The sequence below is a fragment of the Macrotis lagotis genome, chromosome X, assembly GCF_037893015.1.
Source record: "Macrotis lagotis isolate mMagLag1 chromosome X, bilby.v1.9.chrom.fasta, whole genome shotgun sequence".
Taxonomy (NCBI): Eukaryota; Metazoa; Chordata; class Mammalia; order Peramelemorphia; family Peramelidae; genus Macrotis; species Macrotis lagotis.
Genome location: NC_133666.1, coordinates 459,159,253 through 459,181,110, shown reverse-complemented (window position 1 = coordinate 459,181,110; position 21,858 = coordinate 459,159,253). Strand labels below are relative to the sequence as shown.

At 34.7% G+C, this 21,858-nt stretch overlaps 1 protein-coding gene across 1 annotated transcript; it reads right to left on the bottom strand.

Moving 5' to 3' along the window:
- Positions 1-1,763: 1,763 nt before the first annotated feature.
- On the bottom strand, positions 1,764-18,617 carry NDC80 (NDC80 kinetochore complex component). The gene is made up of 8 exons (XM_074202075.1): positions 18,479-18,617; positions 17,081-17,286; positions 13,895-14,047; positions 12,977-13,066; positions 11,492-11,584; positions 10,630-10,760; positions 4,541-4,643; positions 1,764-1,966 (listed from the first exon to the last, which is right to left on the bottom strand). Exons 1-8 carry the CDS (start codon positions 18,615-18,617, stop codon positions 1,832-1,834), a joined length of 1,050 nt encoding a protein of 349 aa, XP_074058176.1. The 3' UTR covers positions 1,764-1,831.
- Positions 18,618-21,858: the final 3,241 nt, after the last annotated feature.

The window sequence follows — 21,858 nt, the reverse complement described above, 5'->3', positions numbered from 1 at the left end:
CAGTTTTTATTACAATCATATACCACAACAAACCTCACCATTTCTAAAAAAACAAGACATGATCATCAGTTGCCTTTTGACAATTTTCTTTTCTTTTTTTTTTGCAAGGCAAAAGGGGTTAAGTGGCTTGCCCAAGGCCACAGGGGTAGGTAATTATTAAGTATCTGAGACCGGATTTGAACCCGGGTACTCCTGACTCCAGGGCAGGTGCTTTATCCACTACGCCACCTAGCTGCCCCTTGACCATTTTCTTACTCTGGTCAAAAACTCTCCTCCCCAGTCACCTCTCTTCTCCTTTCCCCTCCAGAATGTAAGCTCCTTGAGGGAAGGGAGTGTCTTCCTTTGTAAATAATAAAGGGACATAATAAAAGGTTAAACATTCTTTTTTATCTATTCACTCTATTTTATTATAGTATTGACTATCTTATTTGTTTACTGAATTAGGTTTCTGACTTTAAAAGTAATAAGTAAACTCACCTTCAAATCCCCAAAACATTTATTTAGGAATACTTTTTCCCCTTCCCCCTTCCCCCATCCCTCAGCACACAAATCCAACACACATTAAATACATAGCTACATATGGGCTTATAGTAAAACAAATATACCTCCTTAAGGACTTTACAAGTCTTCTCAAATTTGAGCAGATGGTCTCTGAGTTCTTAGGTAGAACTATTCAAGCCCCAGATTACAAAGACTGGAGATAATTGTCTAACAACTTTCATGAAGCTGCTGTCCAGTTGAATATTTATAGCATCCAAGGAGGCTGTGACAGTTCTCAATTAATCCTTTAATACATTGCAGTTTTTCTATTTGTTGAAATAGATCAATCTGATCCTGAAGAATCCTAATTTGGGTAATATGGGGTTCCTTCTTGATGAGGGGTAGGGCTGGTGATAAGAGGGAAGTGAGTGATAAATGAGGATGGAATTCCCTCATTAGCTAGAGTACTTGGATGTCACAAGCATTACATCAATTGAATGTATATGACAAGCTCTGATTATTATCACAGACCCAAATGGGGTTACTTACTCAGTACAATGATATAGAGGTCTTCATGTCACAGGCAGTTATTGAGATCTATTAACCTAGACTCTAATGATAAATATCCTAAAGAGAGTATTGTCATCATGAGTTCAAAGAGGCCACAGGAGAATTTAGATTCACAGGTGTTGAAACACATACTTAAGCACAATTGCATTATTGAATAATTTACAAATTAGATCCATATATATGAATCATACTCATTTGGAGGATGAATCATTAAGCCTTCCACCAGAGGTTTTAAGTTTTTTTAGAATTATGATTCCTAATGATTGTTTAAGCCCCATTGGTAATTGCAGTGCCTAATACTATGTACACAGTGGGTATATTTGTTGATAATAATATAAAAATTCTTAATTGAATATAATATCATAGGTGAAGGAAGAAAAATTCTCTGGATAATTACTTTTTGCCCTTCTTCCTGTTGAATTTCTGAAGGCCATCATAGTGTATAGTTTTTTCATTTGAATAATTTTTATTAAAAATACAAATACCAGTTTTGTTTTTCAAAAAGCTTTTGGAGAACCATCAAGAATAAGGGGAATTAAATAAATATATATTGGCAAGTTAACACCTAGAAAATAAATCTAAAAATGACTGGAAGACATGGGTTGGTAAGTACAGATTAGAAGAATAAAAATTCTAATTAACTTTCCACTCCTGATGTATACTGACAATTGGCTGGAGACTTAAATAAGTAGTCATGAATGCTTTTTTTCCATAAAAACAAAAAAAAAAAAAGACTTTGCATCGACATCTTAAGAAGTGGTGTCTTCATCTTAGCATTTCTTCATTTACTGGAAGAGATAACAGAAGCTTTCCTTTTGTATTTGTCTCCAATTTCTTTAATATTTTCCAAGAAATCTTCAGCAATGAATTCTTCACACTCTTTGTCTACTCTAACAATTTGATCCTCAAGATGTTTCTAGAAGAAAAATTAAAACTGTCAATAATTTAAAACCAATGAATGAACAAAAAAAAATTATAGCCCTAAAAAAAGATGTAATGAACTTTTCACTAGTATTTTCACTTTATGATGATCTAGTTCTAAAAGTATGAGGTAGGTTAGTAAAAAAGCATTTATAAAGCACCACTGTGCTAATGGATGTATATACAAACAAAAGAAAGTTAGTTGGTTCTCCAAGAAGGAGGAGGGGGAGGTGAAAAGATAGGGAAAAGAGGAGGAATGGTAGAGGGATGAGGTTGTGGAGTCAAAAGCCCAGCTGGGAGGGGAATGAAGGCCTGGATCTGGTTTCTCTCTAGAAGGAAATATCAGGTTTTGGTTCAATTCATCCCTTAAGAGAAACAAGGTATAGGAGTCTTATTGACAAATATTCTGTCTTGTTAGAACAATCAGTTAAAATATGTTCTACAATACAGAAGGAAAAATGGATGTTGTTGTGTAAAATTAAAAATACTGTGCAGCCTGGGTCAGTCTTTATTTTATTTTACTTTTTTAGGTTTTTTTGCAAGGCAAAAGGGGTTAAGTGGCTTGCCCAAGGCCACACAGCTAGGTAATCATTAAGTGTCTGAGACAGGATTTGAACCCAGGTACTCCTGACTCCAAGGCTGGTGCTTTATCCACTGTGCCACCTAGCTACCCTGGTCGGAGTCTTTATACAGCCTAAAGAAGTATTTTACTTTAGGAAAAAAGGAGTCTTAGATTAACTCTAGTTAGGTTCCAAATAGATCAGTGAAAACATATTTTCTCTTAGGCATTTTAAAAGATATATATTTTTAGTTTTCACGAGGCAATGGGACTGACTTGTCCAAGGTCACACAGCTAGATAATTATCAAGTACCTGAGGCTAGATTTGAATTCAGGTCCTCCTAACTCCAGGACTGGTGCTCTATCCACTGGGCAACCCAGCTATCCCTCCTTTTAGGCTTTTGCAATTTATTTTGCATTGATAACTTTTACAGATGATGTCTCTGCATACTGGTTGGTCAGCCTTTGACCCCCTCATTTTGATTTAACAGAAACATAAAATTGAAAAGCATCTCAGAGGTTATCCAGTCTAACTTTTATCTGGACAAGAAGACAAACTACCTAAGAGTTCATTCAACCTTTGCTTGAACACCACTAATGGAGGGAGACAATTCCAAGGCAGCCCAATTTCTAGGAATTTTAAAGCATAATTCTGCCTTTTATGGGTATAGCAGAACAAGTCAGATTCCTCTTTCACATAATAGCCCTTTAAATACTTGAAAAGTGAACCTGTTGCTCATTATTTTCCCTTTCCCAGATGAAGTATTTACTATTTCTTCAAATGATATAATTTTCTAGCTGTCCTCCTGTTGAACAATGTTCTTTATAAGAAGTTATGTGTCAAGAACTGATCATCATACCCTAGCTTTTATTTGACTGAGACAGAGAAGAATTATTTCCTCCCTAATCCCATATTCTATGCCTACTTTATTTATTTAAAGAGATTTCTTTTTCCTTTTTCTTTTCATTTATTTAAGGCAATGGGGTTAAGTGACTTGTTAAGTGACTCAAGGTCACATAGCTAATTAATTATTAAGTGTTTGAGGTCAAATTGGAACTCAGATCCTATTAAGTTCAAAAATGAAAAACAGTCTTACAGGATTTAGCCTGCTGAAACCTGTTTTCTACCCCCACCCTGGTCTTGTGATAGTTATTCCTTCCTAATAAATAGATTTGAGGACAAATTCCAAGACTATATGACACCATCAATGTTTGACTCCAGTCATTCAAACCATTTTGGACCCACTTAAATGAATGATTGGTCTGTATTTTATCCTTAAGAATAGTATCAAGGACTTTGCAAAGGCTGCATTAACATTAAAGTAAATTATATTTACATTATTTTTGGGAAATACTAGCCTAATTACTTAGTTCAAAAAAAAGGAAAATGAATTTAATTGAAAATGATGTTTTTGATGACATAGTTCATTGTTAATGATTTTATACTTTTCTCTATAAAACTTAGGATATATAGAAAATCTCAAAAGATTTGAAATTCAGGGGCAGCTAGGTGGCGCAGTGGATAGAGCACTGGCCCTGGAGTCAGGAGTACCTGGGTTCAAAGCCAGCCTCAGACACATAATAATTACCTAGCTGTGTGGCTTGAGCAAACCATTTAACCCATTTGCCTTGCAAAAACCTAAAAAAAAAAAAAAAATTGAAATTCATAGCCTAGAATTCCAGCATTAGTTAAAAAACCCTTTAGGAGATAAAGATAAAAACATAAATTATCTTTAGACATATGAAAACACAGTGGTTTTTTTTTTTTTTTTTAGGTTTTTGCAAGGCAAAGGGGGTTAAATGGCTTGCTCAAGCCACACAGCTAGGTAATTATTATGTGTCTGAGGCTGGCTTTGAACCCAGGTACTCCTGACTCCAGGGCCAGTGCTCTATCCACTGCGCCACCTAGCTGCCCCACCCAGAGAGTTTTTAAAATAGAAAAATAGAACTGTAACTAAAGGAATTTTGAATTCAGAAAGAGCTCAGTGTTTCCAACAAACTTTTACGTACTTCAACAGATCCAACGTGAGTTGCAACCATTTCTAGGAAATGCTGTAAGTTGTTACTCACTTTTCTTCTTTCTTCAGTTGTTGTTTGTAACACCAGCTGATATCTGTGGAGTAAATTTTTTTGCTTAATTCATTTTAACTAGCTCTTTGGAGGTTTTAAGGACTTAAATAGATAGGCTGAACCAACATAACAAAATTTACAATACTTTAATTCAGAGCTGCACCAATCAAAATTCCAAAAGAATAGTTAGAAGAAAAGGTTAAAAAAAAGTCAAAGAACAAAGGTCATGAATCTAAAAGTGAAAAAAACCCAGCAATTACTATTTCCTTTGATTTCTACTGTATTGATTTTATGCTGTACTGATTCTTATAATGGTTGGCTTCTGCCTCAATTTACCCAGCTCAAATATGCAATCTCTCCCAATCAGAACTGGTTAAAAGGCAGGATTGAAAGGGAGTGGTGCTGTAGTTTAAGGAGCTAGCTAATCAGTTTAACCTGGGATTTTTGTTTTCTATAAACAACTGACTAGCTTAAACTGGAGGCACTCCCCAAAAGACAATTCTGTTCTTGCCAGTCTTTGTATAATTAATTGGAGTGGTTGGTCTTCCCCAAGGGGACAGCTAACCTAGTGGTCCTGATATAGCTGGTCTGATTTTATTAGTCAAGAGATTATTAAGTCCCATAAAGCAATGAATATTCCTTTACTGTCAGACTGGGAGGGCAAGATCAATGATACCTGAAGTTCCCAGCTTGAACAAACTGGAAGGCTCCCAACCATCACTACCACCCTTTTACTGAAAACACTCTGCCTTCTCTTGAGGGTCTCTGGCCTGACAGAGGGGGCCAGTCTGATCCACTTTATTAACAGTAGGTGTTATGATTAATGAGGTAATATGGCTTGAAGAAATGTGCTTCAGTTTCCTTTTTTTTTTGCATTTTACTTCCAACAAAGGAAAAATTTAAAAAAAAGTGGGGAGGAAGGAGGTTTATCAGTATCATATTTTAAACTGTATTACAAAGCAGTAAAAAGGTACTGGTAAGGTATAGGTTTTTAAAAAAAAAGGATGCCAGTCTTGGGAAATTGTAAGGTACATAATATACTGAAGCAAACAAACATTGAGGCATAGTGATTAATCAACCCCCATAATCTCAATTACTAGGAAGACTCACTATTTGACAAAAAAATGCTAGGAAAACTGGAGAGTAGTTTGGCAGAAATTGAGTACAGACTAACATTTCACCCTGTAAACCAAGCTAAACTCAAATGAATTCATAATTTAGACATAAAAGTGACATCATGAGCAAATTAGAAAAGAAAAATAGGAATATAAATTTAGTAGAATATTACTGTGCCACAAGAAAGGTTGAAATGGACAATTGTAGAGAAAACTGGGGAATACTTTATAAACTGATGTAGAAATTCATAAAATGATCACATTATAGAAAAAAGAACTTTGAAAGACTTAATAATTCTGAACAATGCAAAAATAAATAAAGTGAATGCAAAAGAAAGATTACAAAAAAAGCAACTTCCAGTATAGAAAAAGATATACATTGTAGGACCTGGCTCATATGGGAATCTTTTTTGCCCAATGCAGATGTGAATTGAGAGTAATGGGACAGATTAAAAAAATATTGGTTTTGGGGGTGGCTAGCTGGCACCTGGAGTCAGGAGTACCTGAGGTTCAAATCCAGCCTCAGACACTTTCTAATTACCTAGCTGTGTGGCTTTGGGCAAGTCACTTAACCCTTGCCTTGCAAAAACAAAAAAAAAAGTTAGTGAAGTCTTTAAATGCCCTTTAAAAAAAAATCACTTGGCTTCCATTATCATATAATTAAAACCATATAAGAATGTGAATGTAAGTTCACTTTTGATTCTATTAAAGGGATGAGAGTATGTATTCGTGTATTTGTGTGTGTGCGCGCATACCAGCATGAGGGCATAGATGTACGTTATGCAACGAATGCACATACATATGTATAAAATTACACTTGGTTTAACTGTGCAAAGCTAATTTTACTATATCTTCTGTTGCTGATGGATGCATCCCCTCCTTAACTATAGTTGAGAAACAACTGGTCTCATTCCCTGTCTAACATTTTTTGCCTTTACAATACAACACAAACAAATTTTATCAATAACTTGTTTTTCTATCACAGTGATTTCTAGATCTTACCACCAAATCCTATAGTGAGCCTTCCTTTTGAAGGAAAGAGTTAAGTAAAATCAAATGACTTAATAATCATATTTGATGTCATCATTTCTCTCTTATCTTTTTGACAATATGCCTTTTTATTTGAAAATTCATTCCATGTATTGGAATTGTGATATATGATGTGAAAATTAAGACTCTAAATCTAATCTCTGCCAGACTGCTATCCATTTATTTTCTAGCAGTTTTCACCAAATAAGAGTCCTTTACCTATCAAAGACTTGACTGCATATCTGTTTCTAAGTCTTATTAAGAATTATTAAGTGTCTGAGACCGGATTTGAACCCAGGTACTCCTGACTCCAGGGCCTGTGCTTTATCCACTGCGCTACCTAGCTGCCCCTCTTTCTAAGTCTTGATAGTTTTTCTTTCACTGATAAACTTTTCCTTTTATGTAGAAATAATTTTATAATTACTATTTTATAAGATCTAGTAACAGAAAAACTTTTTAATATTCCTTCTCTATTCTTTCCTAGAAATTCTTGGCCTTTTATACTCTCTCCAATTTAATTTTTGCTATTTTGGTTAATTCTATAAAGAACCTCTTACAGATTTATTTGTATAATATTATTTTTATAATGTTGATGTGATTTACTAATAAATTCTGAATTTGCTCCACAAAATTTCTCCACTAATTATGTCTTCCTTATGTACTATATGTAAATCTTGGTGGGTTAGTTCCAAGATAATGCATTTTATAATTTCAAACTGCTATTTCCCTATCTGTTTTCCCTTTTTAAAAATTTTCTGAAATTATCAATTATCCCAACTAAGTTTTTGTACTGAATTTCTAGGATTTGTTAAGCAAAACCATTTCATTAGGAGATAGAAGTAACTTTGCCTCCTTTTCTAATATCTATTCTAATGTCTATTGATAAATCCATTTCTAGTAGTGTATTAAATAGTAATGATAACAATGGGTATTCTTTTTTTTTTATGTTACTGAGAAAGCTTCCAGCTCTTTTGCATTACAAATAATACTACTTTTTAGATAAAAATTTTTGGCTATATAATCCATAGTTTAGATACAGGAATTTATATATTTTTTCTCATTTATATAATCCTTTAAGGTCTGCAAAACTCTTTAGAAATAATATCTCATGAGGTAGCTGGTGGGCTCAGTGGATAGAGCAACAAAAGGACCTGAGTTCAAATTTGACTTCAGACACTTACTAGCTGTGTGACTCTGGGTAAGTCACTTAACTCTAATTTTTTTAAAATCTTTTTTTTTAGATTTTTTTTTTCAAGGCAATGGGGTTAGGTGGCTTGCCCAAGGCCACGCAGCTGGTTAATTATTAAGTGTCTGAGACTGGATTTGAACCCAGGTACTCCTGACTCCAGGGCCAGTGCTTTATCCACTGTGCCACCTAGCCGTTCCATAATTAAACTTTTAAATGCCTTTTTTTTTGGCAAGACAATTGAACTTAGGTCTTCTTGACTCTAGGGCCAATCCTCTATCCACTGTACCACCTAGCTGCACCTTTAATTGCTTTTTATGGCAAACTTTTAATGTCATATACTTTTTTTTTAATTTTTATCTTTTTTTTAGGTTTTTGCAAGGCAAATGGGGTTAAGTGGCTTGCCCTAGGCCACACAGCTAGGCAATTATTAAGTGTCTGAGGCTGGATTTGAACTCGGGTACTTCTGACTCCAGGGCCAGTGCTCTATCCACTGTGCTACCTAGCCACCCTTGTCATATACTTCTTTTTTTAATTTTAATTTTTCCTTATTTTGTACAAATAATTTTTTATACATTACTAAAATATTCTTAAGAGTAAATATAATACCCCCTCTCCCCAGAAAATATAGACCTGCATGTGTGATAAAGTAAAGGGGAGAGAAAAAATTAAAATTAAAATTAAAAAAAAAAAATAATAGCTATAGGTATGGCTAGGTAGTGCAGTGGATGGAGCACTGGCCCTGGAGCCAGTACCCGAGTTCAAATCCAGTCCCAGACACCCAGTAATCACCCAGCTGTGTGACCCCATGCAAGCCATCCCAACCCCATTGTCATATACTTTTATTTCTTTTAGTTTTTGCAAGGCAATGGGGTTAAGTGGCTTGCCCAAGGCCACACAACTAGGTAATTATTAAGTGTCTGAGGCCGGATTTGAACTCAGGTACTCCTGAATCCAGGGCCGGTGCTCTATCCACTGTGCCATCTAGCCGCCCTGTCATATACTTCTTGATGTTAAGTCACTATGATCACAGTAAGATTTGCCTTATGATAGTGATGCTTTAAGAAGGCTGTTGAGGTGTGTAGGACTATTTGCCCTGAGTGGTCTGCTCCAGGCTTTTGAGCAGTTCTGCAATCTAGGACTGTCTGTTTTATCATAAACATGTTCTTGTGTAATATGGAATGTTGACTGTGACTAGGTTGCAGATGAACCTTTTTTTGGTGATAATCTTTGTACTTCACACTGTTTCTGCTTCTGTATTTTAAACTTCCCTGAAATAGTTTCTATATTTTGTTTCCTTGATGGAAACAGAAGACAGAACAGAAAGTTGCTAGATGACTCCAGATAAAACAGCATTAGCAGAAGAAGTGCCATCCCATTGAATGACCTCAATTTTCTCAGTCAAGTAGAAGGTGGAATCTGATTTGAAAGTGAGGGGGAATAGGAGGAAGAGGTAGGAAGCAGGAGAAGGGAAGGTCTGGAAAAATTTTTGTAGGAAATGAGATAGGAATTAGGAATAAAAGGATTATCTTGATACAGTGAGACCCCAGATGAAACTGGCTAATATTCCATATCTGAAATATACTGCTTTCCTGACACCTGTTAGAGTCCCTCATTTAATGGAAAAAAATAGTTCAAAAGCTACCTTTTCTATTAAACCTTTCCTGATTTTCCTAACTGCCAATCTATTGTCTTGACTCTGCTAGCAGACTCCCTAAGGACACATTTCATTTTTTTCTTTTAGGTTTTTTGCAAGGCAAATGGAGTTAAGTGGCTTGCCCAAGGCCCAAGACCACACAGCTGGGTAATTATTAAGTGTCTGAGGCTGGATTTGAAGTCAGATACTCCTGACTCTAGGGTCAGTGCTGTGCCACCTAGCAGCCCGACACATTTCATTTTTGCCTGCATCTCTAGTGCCTAGCAATGACTATTATTTATTGGGCACAGGATGTTTTGGTGACTGATTAGTTGTAGTGCTCTTATCTCAAATCTTATAGATGCTAGGTCCTTTGTTAACTTTTATTGTGATTCTGAAATACTCCAGAAGGTTCTGTGGTAAGTTTCATTTTCTTCTAGTAGTGTAGTTTTTTTTTCCCTCTAGAGATTGCTTCTTGGTTTTCATTCACTGTATTAGATTCTTTTTCTGTTTATCCATTTGTCAATTTTTCTTTTAGTACTGCTGAGGGTTCTCTCTCTCTCTCTTTTTTACAAGGCAATGATGTTAATAAACATGCTCAAGGTCATATAGCTAAGCAAGTATTTAGTGTCTGAAGCTGGATTTGAACTCGGGTCCTCCTGACACTGGGGTTGATGCTCTATTTGCTGCGCCACCTAGATGCCCCCTGGCTTTTTCTCTTGATTATGTCATTACTCATCCTGCCAGTTTGACAGAAATGGCTGATTTAATTACAATTTTACTCATAAATAATTTAAATTGTCTTAAATGAAAATTCTCATATCATGCTTAGTTAGATAACATAAGTTATCCAAGAAATAATTAGAAATCTTTTCTAGACAAATATCCTGAAAAATCAGCCAAAATGTTAAGTAAATGGGTTTAATACAACACTTTAAATATTTTTTCTTATTACAGGTTCCTGTCCTATCCATGCTATTTATCAGTTTAAAAAGGTTCAAAACTTCACATCAATTTGAAATCCTTATCTCAAAAAACTCACAAGAATTAAAGGTGAACTTACTGTTGTTGAATGTCATCCAATTCACTCATGGCTTCACTGAGGCCCTCATTAACTCCACTTTCAAGTAAATGTTTATGTTTATCCATGGACTCCACCTCAGTGATAGATTTTTTGTCTTTCTCTTCAGCTTCCTTCAAGGACAAAGTCATATTTATGGTGTTTTTAAATTGATAGGCACTTACATATTTTGCCCAAATAATTCTTTTAAAAGATTATAAGGCTTATAAAAATAAAAATGTTTCCCATGTATTTGTCATGATTACAGACTATTATGCTTGATATAATGTTGCACTTAAAGGAAATCAAATGTTCTCCTGGGAATTCCACTGTGCCCAGGGAATTCTGTATTCTAAAAGACTAGACTATAGTAGATGGACAAGTATGCATGTATTGGGATTAGCATTTCTAAAATGAAGATTTGCATTAATGAGATCAAAGATCTATATGCATATATTTACATATACAAGTTTATGTATGCATACTTAAGTATACATCTATATCAATATAGATATCTATAGATACAGAAAGATAGAAAAGCAACATGTTTACTATTTTGTATTTTCCAATTTACTTTTTTAGGTATTAAAACATATCCTGCCAGTCAGCTATAACCTAATTTTGAGTGACTGGGGCTGGGTCTTTGATTTCATTGATATAATTAATTCCCAGATGAGAAAATTTCCTATACTTATGCAGAAATTTAAGGAATTGTCCAAATTACTGAAAAGTTGACTTGCTCAGGGTTCCGCAGTTAACATACAGATCATGATTTTGGATTAGAATACAGGCCTGTTCTATCCTGCTCTACACCAGCTGCTTTGAATGAACTCTCTCTAAACAGTAATGGGACACTGGCTCTTACCTTAATTTTTTGTTGTTTAAGATCCTTCAGTTTTTGAACTTCATCATTTAACATTTTTGTGCTACTCTTCACTTCTGTCACCATTGTATTCATCTTGAAATAGAAATTTTGTGTTTTAAAAATCATCAACTACCCTCAAAAGATGTTAACAATTTAGGGTTTTTTTCACCAGTCATTAACCAATTAACCAGACTTATTTCTATTAAAATTACCACTATCCTTGCAGTCTCCCAGGTTTGCTCTTGATTCTTCCTTACTTCATATAACCAGTTATTGATCAAATTTTGCCATTTCCATTAGCACATTTCTTGTACCTGACCCCTTCTCTCTACTCATGTAATTATCTTAAAGGAGACTAGACTGCCTTAAGAAGGGTCACAGCGGGGATTTCTTGTTGTGAACAAGGAAGACCAGATGGCTGCTCTCTCAATTCTGTGATTTTTCTGCTACTGACTGTTCTTTAGCCATGCTTTCTTCCATCCTTCGGATCATCTCTTTTCTTGGCTCCCCAAACATGCAACTTTCTATTCTGGGTAAAAATTCTCTGAAACCTTCCTGCCTGGGATCTCAGAGGTGGGAAATCAGACCTATCAAAGCAGCTGTTCTGATCTCAGGGCTACAATAATGGTCAGGTTGTACTTTCAGAAATGGACTTTCTCTTCTTGCCATGACCTGAAGCCAATTTTGCTAGAGGTTCTCTGGAAATAGCTCAGGTTGTATATCTTTCTAGTTCTGTTTTGGATTTGCTAGTGTACACCCATACTTGTAAAGTGAGGTCGGAGGTGTTTTTGGTGACCTGTCCTGTTCTGGAGGTAGCAATCCTAATGTCAGTATGAGGTTCTCTTTGGGTGCCACACTCATATCCTTCACTTACTGTTCATGAGTCAGGTTCTTTTGAGGAGTTTCTAGTTAAGTCACATTGTCTCCCTCTTTAGGTCCTCCTCTAAATATGCCAAATAAAGTGGCTTGTTGCTTTTACTGTGAGAGTAAGTGTAGCCTGAGGGCCAGGGAAACTTCAAGTCCTTTCTCTGGGCAAGTCACTGTCTCAAACTCAGATTACAGTGCAACTGGTTAACACTCTTGGGTATTGGGTATTGTTTGAACCAGATTAAAATGTAATTCGAAAATATTCAACAAAAGAAATAAAAATATAGTTAACACATTGATGGTAGTAACTTATAGTTTTTTATTTCATTATGCAGATGGGCAGGGATCCTTATGTAATGGCTGAAGGTCCCTCTATTCCTCTGAGATGGACACTACTGCTCTAAAACTAATTTATGGAAGAAGGAATGATATAAAGGTTAAAAAAATTGCTTTCAGAATCAGCTAATATGTTAATTTTTCATTTCTATTTTCAGCAACTGACCTTGACATCCCAATTTCACAGGCTTGTTGTAAGTAAAGCAGTTTATAAAGCTTAAATCTGCAATACAGATAACAAGTTGTTGCTATTATTTCTCAAGTCATATCTTCCTAACTTACTTGTTCTAAGGTCTCTTCTGATCCCATTTTTTTATGTAGAACTTTGCTTATTCCTTCTTCATATTGGTTCAAGAGCTCTTTAAGTGGTATCTGTAAAACATACAAAAATGGTTTGTTTATAAAGTATCATTATAAAGGCATTAGGAAATTTCATTTTTGGTGTTCATGACAATCATGTCATTACTTTTGAGTGACATTTTATCTATTGAAAAAGCTGTTAACTGCTTAATATTTAAACGTTAGAAATGTAGCATAATATAAAACTCTTTTTAACTAATCAGATTAATTTAAAATTGACTAGGTTTTGATTTTATCAATTATTTTTCCAATATAAGTCCATTTCAAGGAATTTGATATATATATCTCTATATATATGTATATATACACACACATATGCATATATGCTAAAGTCATCCAAACCTAGATTCTTAGGATGAAGATTGATTTACTGCATTTACTTTTTTTCTTTTGCAGAAGAAATAAAGATAAATTTAAACTAATGGCGTGAGAATGTGTGAACTGAAAGTCCAAATACCTTTAAATTATACAGAAATAAAAAAGTCATTAAAAATCAAAAACTAAGTCAAACTTTGATTTGAATAGCTATCGCTTCTATCCAAATAAACACTTTTATATCAGAACTAGCCTATGTAATGTATAACATTTATTGAATAAAGAATGAATATTCTTTTAAATAAACTAACCAAAATACATTAATGTTCAGTGGGATAGATTGAGATGAAAAAATACTTTAGATACTATTTGAAGATGGAGGTATAACCAGAGAAAATTTTTGTCTTACAGCTAAAGTAAAATTATTTCATTTAAAAAAAAAGCATCACTGACTCAATTAAAAAAGTGTTAAAAGTACATAAAATTTTAAAATTTTATATAATTCACACCAATATCAATACTCACATAGACTTGAGTTCTGTATTTGACATGATAATTTGTGCCAGCTTCAGGATTAAACTTAATTTCAAAGTCATATCCTTTGGAATTCTCTGCACTCTTTGGAATGAGTTTTAATTTTCGAGCAAGTTTGTGATATTCTGCCAGTTGTGCTTCAATCTATAAGCCAGATCACAATATAACACAAAACAGCATCAAAATCAATATTCTCAGAAATCCCAATCATTTAAACTCATTCATGGATAATTTTACTACAATTATTAGCTAACAAATAATGCCTGTCTTCTTAATTACTTGTATTATTTTAGTTTGCTATCATACAATAGAAACTTCACTGAGTATCTATAATGTATTAGTATTTATGTAATAATGAATGATTCTAAAAATAACTATGCTAGAGAATTATTAACCCATTAACTTTTTTTTTTAAGGTTTTTGCAAGGCAAATGGGGTTAAGTGGCTTGCCCAAGGCCACACAGCTAGGTAATTATTAAGTGTTTGAGACCGGATTTGAACCTAGGTACTCCTGACTCCAAGGTCGGTTCTTTATCCACTATGCCACCTAGCCGCCCCAACCCATTAACTTCTGACATGCATCAATAATTGCAATTTTTGCTTCCTCCAAATTTGCACAGTGCAATTTTCCAGACAACTTTTTATGAACCCCAATTCTTTTTCAATCGAAATTTTATTTTATTTTTCTAGTTATATGCAAAAGTAGTTTTTCATCATTCATCCATTTGCAAATTTATGAGTTCTACATTTTCCTACCACCCTCTGTTCCCTCCTTCTCCCCCATGGCAACAAACAGTCTGATAAAAGTTGTACATGTATGTACCAAAAATTTAATCCCACTCTTTCCTGCCTTAACAAAGTAATAATTTGCTGTAGCTATTTTGCTTAATCATCAACTGCCTAATAAATTTATAGTTCACTTCTTATTGACTTTATCCATTATTCAGAATACCAAACATGTTAAAGCAGATGAATGCAACATGCCAGGTTCTCCCTTTGAATAGATTCTAGGAGTATAGTAAATCATAGAAGTGAATAGTTTTGTGATAGCAAAGAATTGGAAACAAAGTAGATATCCATCAGTTGGGAATGGTTAAATGAAATGTAGTATGTGATAAGTAATGGAATAATACTGTTTTGTAAGAAATTCCATATTTCTTACAGAGAAGCATAGAAATACAGAGGACAAGAGAAACATTGAAAAATATACATAAACTGATACAAAGTTGAGACAAGAAAAAACAAAATACATAGTAACTACAACAATGTAAATACAAAGAACACATACCAGAAAATTAAGTGACTAAAACAAAATTTTAAATTAAGCACCATTCAGATGAAAATACACTTTTTAATCTGCTGCTTATTGGAAGTTGTAAGTTCATAAGTGTTATATCTTGCATTTATTTTCTGAATTTTTAAATGTATTGATCAGTTGCACTGATTTTTTTTCCACTTACATACTCTCAAGAGTTTACTAAGCTTTATATGGCCCTTACATCCAACCAGGTTTAGACTTCTGTATTGTTCTGGTTGTTTGTCCTATAACATCATTTGTGGTAACCTCAGTAGTCTGTTGTCATTTTTTAGCTTACAAAATAAATAACTATTTCAAAGCACATGCCTTTGACTCCTTAGTCCTCCTTTAAAAGTTGAGCCCTTGAAAAGTGGCAAACATGTGGTTTGGGCCTAGTACCACTTCTCTTTTTATACCCTTCCTTTATTCCCTTCACAACTTTTATGTTAGTCTGTGGTTGCCCAAAGCTTTTTATCAAAATATGCATATATCAAAATTGCTTTCTGCTAATCAGTTTTGATTATTTCTGAAAATTCTGATTTTAGGCTGACAGAATAAGAGAATTTATGTACTTAAAAGGACTTAAAGAGAACATCTTAATCTAGCCCTTTACTTTTTAATAAATGAGGAAATTCAGGCCAAGAGAGGTTACCTTGAATAAAATCACACAGCTAATTTGAAACCAAAACAAGAACACAGGTGTCCTTATTCCCAGATCAATTATTATTTGCTCCTGGGATACTCTTGCATTCAAAAAAATAGTTAACTAAATAAAACCAACTAGTGGAATAAATAAGATTTAACAGTATAGAGAATGTAAGGTAAGAAGAGATTAGGTAAGGAAAGGTTCCTTCATATCCCTTAATGTAAATCTTTATTTTTTGAGATTCCTGAATGAATCTCTTACAGATCCTAAAATCACAAGGCACTTAGAATCCCTTTAGTGATTTTCATTTCTGACTTCTGTTACTCTTTTTTTTTTAGGTTTTTTTGGCAAGGCAAACGGGGTTAAGTGGCTTGCCCAAGGCCACACAGCTAGGTAATTATTAAGTGTCTGAGACCAAATTTGAACCCAGGTACTCCTGACTCCAGTCTGGTGCTTTATCCATTACGCCACCTAGCTGACCCTCTGTGACTTTTAAAGAAGTGAAAATACAAGTAGTTTAAGGCAAAATTGGAAGTACAAAAGCAAAACCAGGTATGAAATCTCTACAGATAATAGAGATGGCCACAAAGATTCATTCATACCTTCATTCATTCAAACAGACACCTTTCTAAATTGTACAAAGTCACATTTCTATTACTGGAAAATATATATATATAGAACTGTCTGACAGCCATGGAGAAAAGGACAAATAATCTTATAGTCTTTGATAGCCTTCGAGACATTACTATGTCACAAGCCTTCAACAAATAGATTTTTATTCTCTCTATTCAAAGCAAGGATGCATTATAAAAAGTTTATCATAAAAAGTTAAAGGTTAAAGCATATAAAAAGCACAAATACAAAAAAAATCCAGTATTCCAATAATGCTGAATAAATGTTTTCTAATGTATTGTATATATAAAATGAATTTACATAAACCTGTTGTCTGAAAAAAAGAAGATAATATATGGCTTTTATCCTTGACAAATTAGAAATTTTCTGTTTTTAGTTCAGTTCTGGGTTTTGGGGTATTTAGAAATTTTAATTTTACCAAAGGGAGAATAGATTATTATTATAAAACAGTTCAGGGCCAAATGTAATTTCATGTATTTTCATGCTAAAGAACACTACCTGTATAACAGCCTTATTTAGAAGATCAACCCCTTTCCACCGGAGAGTCAATTTACCCTCTTAAGGTCTTAATTAGCTGCCAATTAGCAACAGTGTGTCATACCGATTCTTTGCTTCTTGCATATTTTAATTCTTCATTCCATAACTGCTTTTGTTCTGTTTCAAGTTCTGTGGTTAATTTTTTGATGGTTTGCTGGAATTCATTTCTTTCGTGATGTATTCTCTCTATGTCGGCGATTGAATACTTTTGGACATCAATAACACTTTGTAGCCGGGCATTCTCTTGCTTTACTGCTTCTAATTCTAATTCTGTATTAAGAAAAATACTGGTTAACTTTTTTGTATTCACCAATTAATGTCACTACTTAGTTCAGTAGACATGATTTTCCATTTAGAGAGACCTACAATTTTAAGCTGTATTCATCACCCATTAACTGAGAACAGCAGACTTTGACTTCATTTTATACATCAGAAAGAGATGAAAACCTAGATGGATGTCAAGCAAAGCCTACGTTTATAGTTTCCTCATCCAGGAGTTCCCTATCACAGTGAAATCATATACACAAGCATTCTAATGTTTAAAAGGTGTTCTGGGGGGCGGCTAGGTGGTGTAGTGGATAAAGCACCGGCCCTGGAGTCAGGAGTACCTGGGTTCAAATCCGGTCTCAGACACTTAATAATTAGCTAGCTGTGTGGCCTTGGGTAAGCCACTTAACCCTATTTGCCTTGCAAAAAACAAAACAAAACAAAACAAAACCCTAACCCCCCCCCAAAAAAAACACATAGAGTAAAATATGTAAAAGAATGTTGGGCTTGGGGTCAGGAGAGGCATGGCTTTGAATCCTGCCTTCAGCACTTTTTTAGCTATGATTATGGCTGTATGTGTGATGTTCAAAATGTTCAGTTCTTCATTTGGAAAATAGGGTTCTCACCTCAGATGTGGGGTCAGGATCTAATGAAGGAAAACATGGCATACTGATTTGCAAACCTTACAGTGTCTATCCTGTGCTCAAAGTACTGGAGACACAAAATGAAGAATAAAAGTCTCTGTCCTGATGGGGCCTACAATCTACTGCACAATAATTCTCTGAAATAAGTCAAATGGATAGCCTATTTATTCTTTTCCCACTTAAATTTGAGAATAATCTCTTACTTCTTTGGAATTTCCATTGATTTCTTGGACAGCTATCTGTTAGAGCCTTAATGTGTCCATTGACTAGGACTCAGTTACACAAGATTAGATAATACAAGCCATAAGTGACCTACATCTTAGTTACTTTTCAGACCCTTGCAACCTGACTTCCATTCTTTACTGAAATTGTTATTTAATTGTTAAAGAACTGTAAATTGCTATGACAGAGTATTCTTAGTCTATCTGCTTTTACCTTTCTATGGGATACTATTTATGACTTTTATCCTGTCCCCTGGGATATTCTCTTCCCTTTAGCTTACATGCTTGTTTCCAGTTTCTAATTTTATTTATCCAATTGCTTTTTCTTACTCTCCTTTGCTGGTTTTTCATTTAACCTCCTGTCTCTTAAGTTTGGGTCCTTTTGGCTTTCTTTGATCATCTCTTCTTCCTCTACACTCTCGGAGGTGGGGGGGAACGACACAACATCTGCTCCTGTGGGTTCAATCATTAACTTTATGATTCCCTAAATATTCGTATTTATTCTCTATAATGAATTCTCATCTTGAATCTCTGTTTACTAGGCATTCCCAATTAGATGTTTCACAGGCACTTTAAACATGTCAAAACCATTTGCTAGGAATCTTAAAGGCCATCCAGGTCAACCAGTGCCTGACAAAGAATTCTTTCTACAATATCACAAATAAGTAGTCATTCAGGCTTCGCTTGAATACCTTTAATGAGGGAGAAGTCATGTTTCTAGAGATAGCTCACTCCACTTTTAGATAATTCTGTTAGGAAGTTTTTTTTGTTGAGACTTTTAAACTTAACTCCTAGTTTTATCCTGTGGTGTCAAGTTGAAAATCCTAATCGATCTTCCACAATTTAGACCTCTAAATTCTTGAAGATGGCAATCATCTCCTTTCTAGGTTTTCTTTTTTTCCTCCCAAGATTAAAATTCCTACTTCCTTGAATAGGTCCATGACTGTTCCCTCTCTCTCATCCCTTCCATTCAGTCATTAGCGAGGCTAGTCAATTTTAGCTTTACAAACATCTTGTGTCCTTTTCTTATACCTACTTCTTCCCCCCTCCCCCACACCACCATCACTACCACCACCACCACTCTCATTAAGGTGTCTGTCCATTTCTTTCCCTACAGTCTGGCTCCAACCTATGTTTCTAGTCATATTTTATATATCAATACCCTACATAAATTCTTTGAGATTGAACAATCAGGTGGCATAGGTGGTAAAGCAGTGGGCCTACAGTCAGGAAGACATGATTTCAAATCTGACCTCAGATATTATCTCCTTGACTTGGGGGTTCTGGAATTTGACTTTAATATTAATTAAGAGTTTTTATTTTGGAATCTTTTTTAGGAGATGACTTGTGGATTTTTTTAATTTCTATTTTACTCACTGGTTCTAGGATATCAGGACAGTTTTCCTTGATAACTTATTCAAATATGATGTTCAGGCTCTTCCTTTGATCATGGATTTCAGGTTACTGAAATAATTCTTAAATTATCTCTGATTTACTTCCTATATCAGCTATTTTTCTTTTTTTTCTTTCTTTTTAGGTTTTTGCAAGGCAAATGGGGTTAAGTGGCTTGCCCAAGGCCACACAGCTAGGTAATTATTAAGTGTTTGAGCCCGGATTTGAACCCAGGTACTCCTGACTCCAGGGCCGGTGCTTTATCCACTACGCCACCTAGCCGCCCCATATCAGCTATTTTTCCAATGAAATAGTTTACGTTCTCTTCTATGTTTTCATTCTTTTGATTCTGTCCAATTGTTTCTTGATATCTCATAGGGTCATTAGTATTGTTGTGCAATTCTGTTTTTTAAGTAATTTTCTTCACTGAATTTTTGTACCTTTTTCCATTTTGCTAATTTTACTTTTTTGCTTTTGCACAGCTATGGGGTTAAGTAACTTGTCCAAGGTCACACAGCGAGATAATTATTAAATGTCTAAGGTTGGATTTGACCTCAGGTTCTCCTGATTCCAGAGCCAGTGTTCTATCAACTGTGCCACTTTACTGTCCTGATAATTCTACTTTTTTTTGGGGGGGGGGCAAAGGAATGGGGTTAAGTGGCTTACCCAAGGCCACACAGCTAGGTAATTATCAAGTGTTTGAGGTCACATTTGAACTCAGGTACTCCTGACTCCAGGGCCGGTGCTCTATCCACTGTGCCACCTAGCTGCCCCATAATTCTATTTTTTAAAGAGTTCTTTTCTTCAGTGAATTTTTGTGCCTCTTTTACCATTTAGCCTATACTAATTTTTAAGGTGATTTCTTTGGAAATTTCCTTTACCAAGCTGTTGACCCCCCCCGCCATGATTTTCTTGTATCACTCATTCCTTTTCCCATTTTTCCCCCTTCTATCTCTCTGGGCAATATATGGGCAATGCATCAGAGTGCCACACCTAGTGATCACTTTCTGAGTAGTAGTCTAATTGCTCTGCTCCCTCCCTATTCTCCCCCCCAACCCTGTTTCAGATTATCTAGCCCTCAAGACTTGCTGCTGGGGCAAGGCCTCTGCTCAATTCTGCTCTACTCTAGTTCCATTGAGATAGATCTTTCTTGCCAACCCTTTAAGTTGTCTTGGGTTGGAAAATTGTTTCACTCCATCCTTTTGTTGGTTTTTCACTCCAGAATTCATTTTGTGGTATTAGTTTAAAATTTTCTAGAGAGGAATTTGGGAGAACTCAGGTAAGTCCTTGCCTTTATTCCACTATCTTAGTTTTTTTTTTGAAGTTAAAGAAAGAAGATGGCAACTGGTGGAGTTGAAAATTTATATGCAAAACTTCCAGGGAGATAAGTGAAGGCAATTCCCTAACATTGACATGTGTGACCTAAATGACATGGACTTCCATGTATTCTGAGTAAAAAGCAAACACTGGATAAAATGTTTATAGCAAAGGGGAACCCATAAGAAATTAAATAAATAAACTGGGTTCTATACTAATTTGAAGAAATCATTTATTAGTATAGCACCTTATTTATTAATTACACATCTCATCCCTTAGTGAGTGTGTCTAATTCATGATTCTTGCTATGAAATACAAAACATTTTATTTATTCTTTGTCACTGACAACCTTGAATTATTTTAATTATAAGAATTCTAGGGAAGTATATTTTATTCAATACTTTAAATATTATATTTAAACATTAAATATTTAAACTATTTAAATGTTAAATATTTAAAAAAAAGAACTGTACAATTAAAATACTATTGATGGTATTTAGTTGTTTTGGTTATGTCTAAGTCTTCATGAATATTTTTCGGGTTTTCTTGGCAAAAGATATTGGGTTGGTCTGCTGTTTCTTTCTCCAGATCATTTTTATAGATGAGAAAACTGAGGTAAACAGTGTTAAATGACTTGTCCAGGTCAGACAGCTAGTGTCTAAGGCTGGATTTGAACTCAGATCTTCCAGTCTTTAGGCTTAGCACTTTATCCACTGTACTACCTAGTTGCCCTCAATTAAAATTTTAGTGAGTCTCAAAATGTAGATTACTTCAGTAATCTCTCTAAATCAGCTACTCTTTGCCTCTGCAAAGTCCTTTCTAGAATAACAAGAATGGGATTATTTTTGAGATATTAAAATATGCATGCCAAAAAACTATAGATATAATACGCTTTAAACTAAAATAAAAAATAAAACTATCAAGTGAGTCAAACTATCATCTCAAGAGAGATTAGCAGTTTCTCAGATTCACTGGATTATAAATACCATAGAGACGTCATT

What these genes read in the sequence shown, in the direction of transcription:
- NDC80 (XM_074202075.1), bottom strand. Translation starts at nt 18,617, where the DNA reads ATGATTGAACCCACAGGAGCAGATGTTGTGTCGTTCCCCCCCACCTCC. An exon ending in ATGCAAGAAGCAAAGAATCG is followed by an intron (nt 14,048 to 17,080) that starts GTATGACACACT and finishes TCTGGCTTATAG; the next exon opens with ATTGAAGCACAACTGGCAGA. An exon ending in CAGAAGAGACCTTAGAACAA is followed by an intron (nt 11,585 to 12,976) that starts GTAAGTTAGGAA and finishes TTCTATTTCAAG; the next exon opens with ATGAATACAATGGTGACAGA.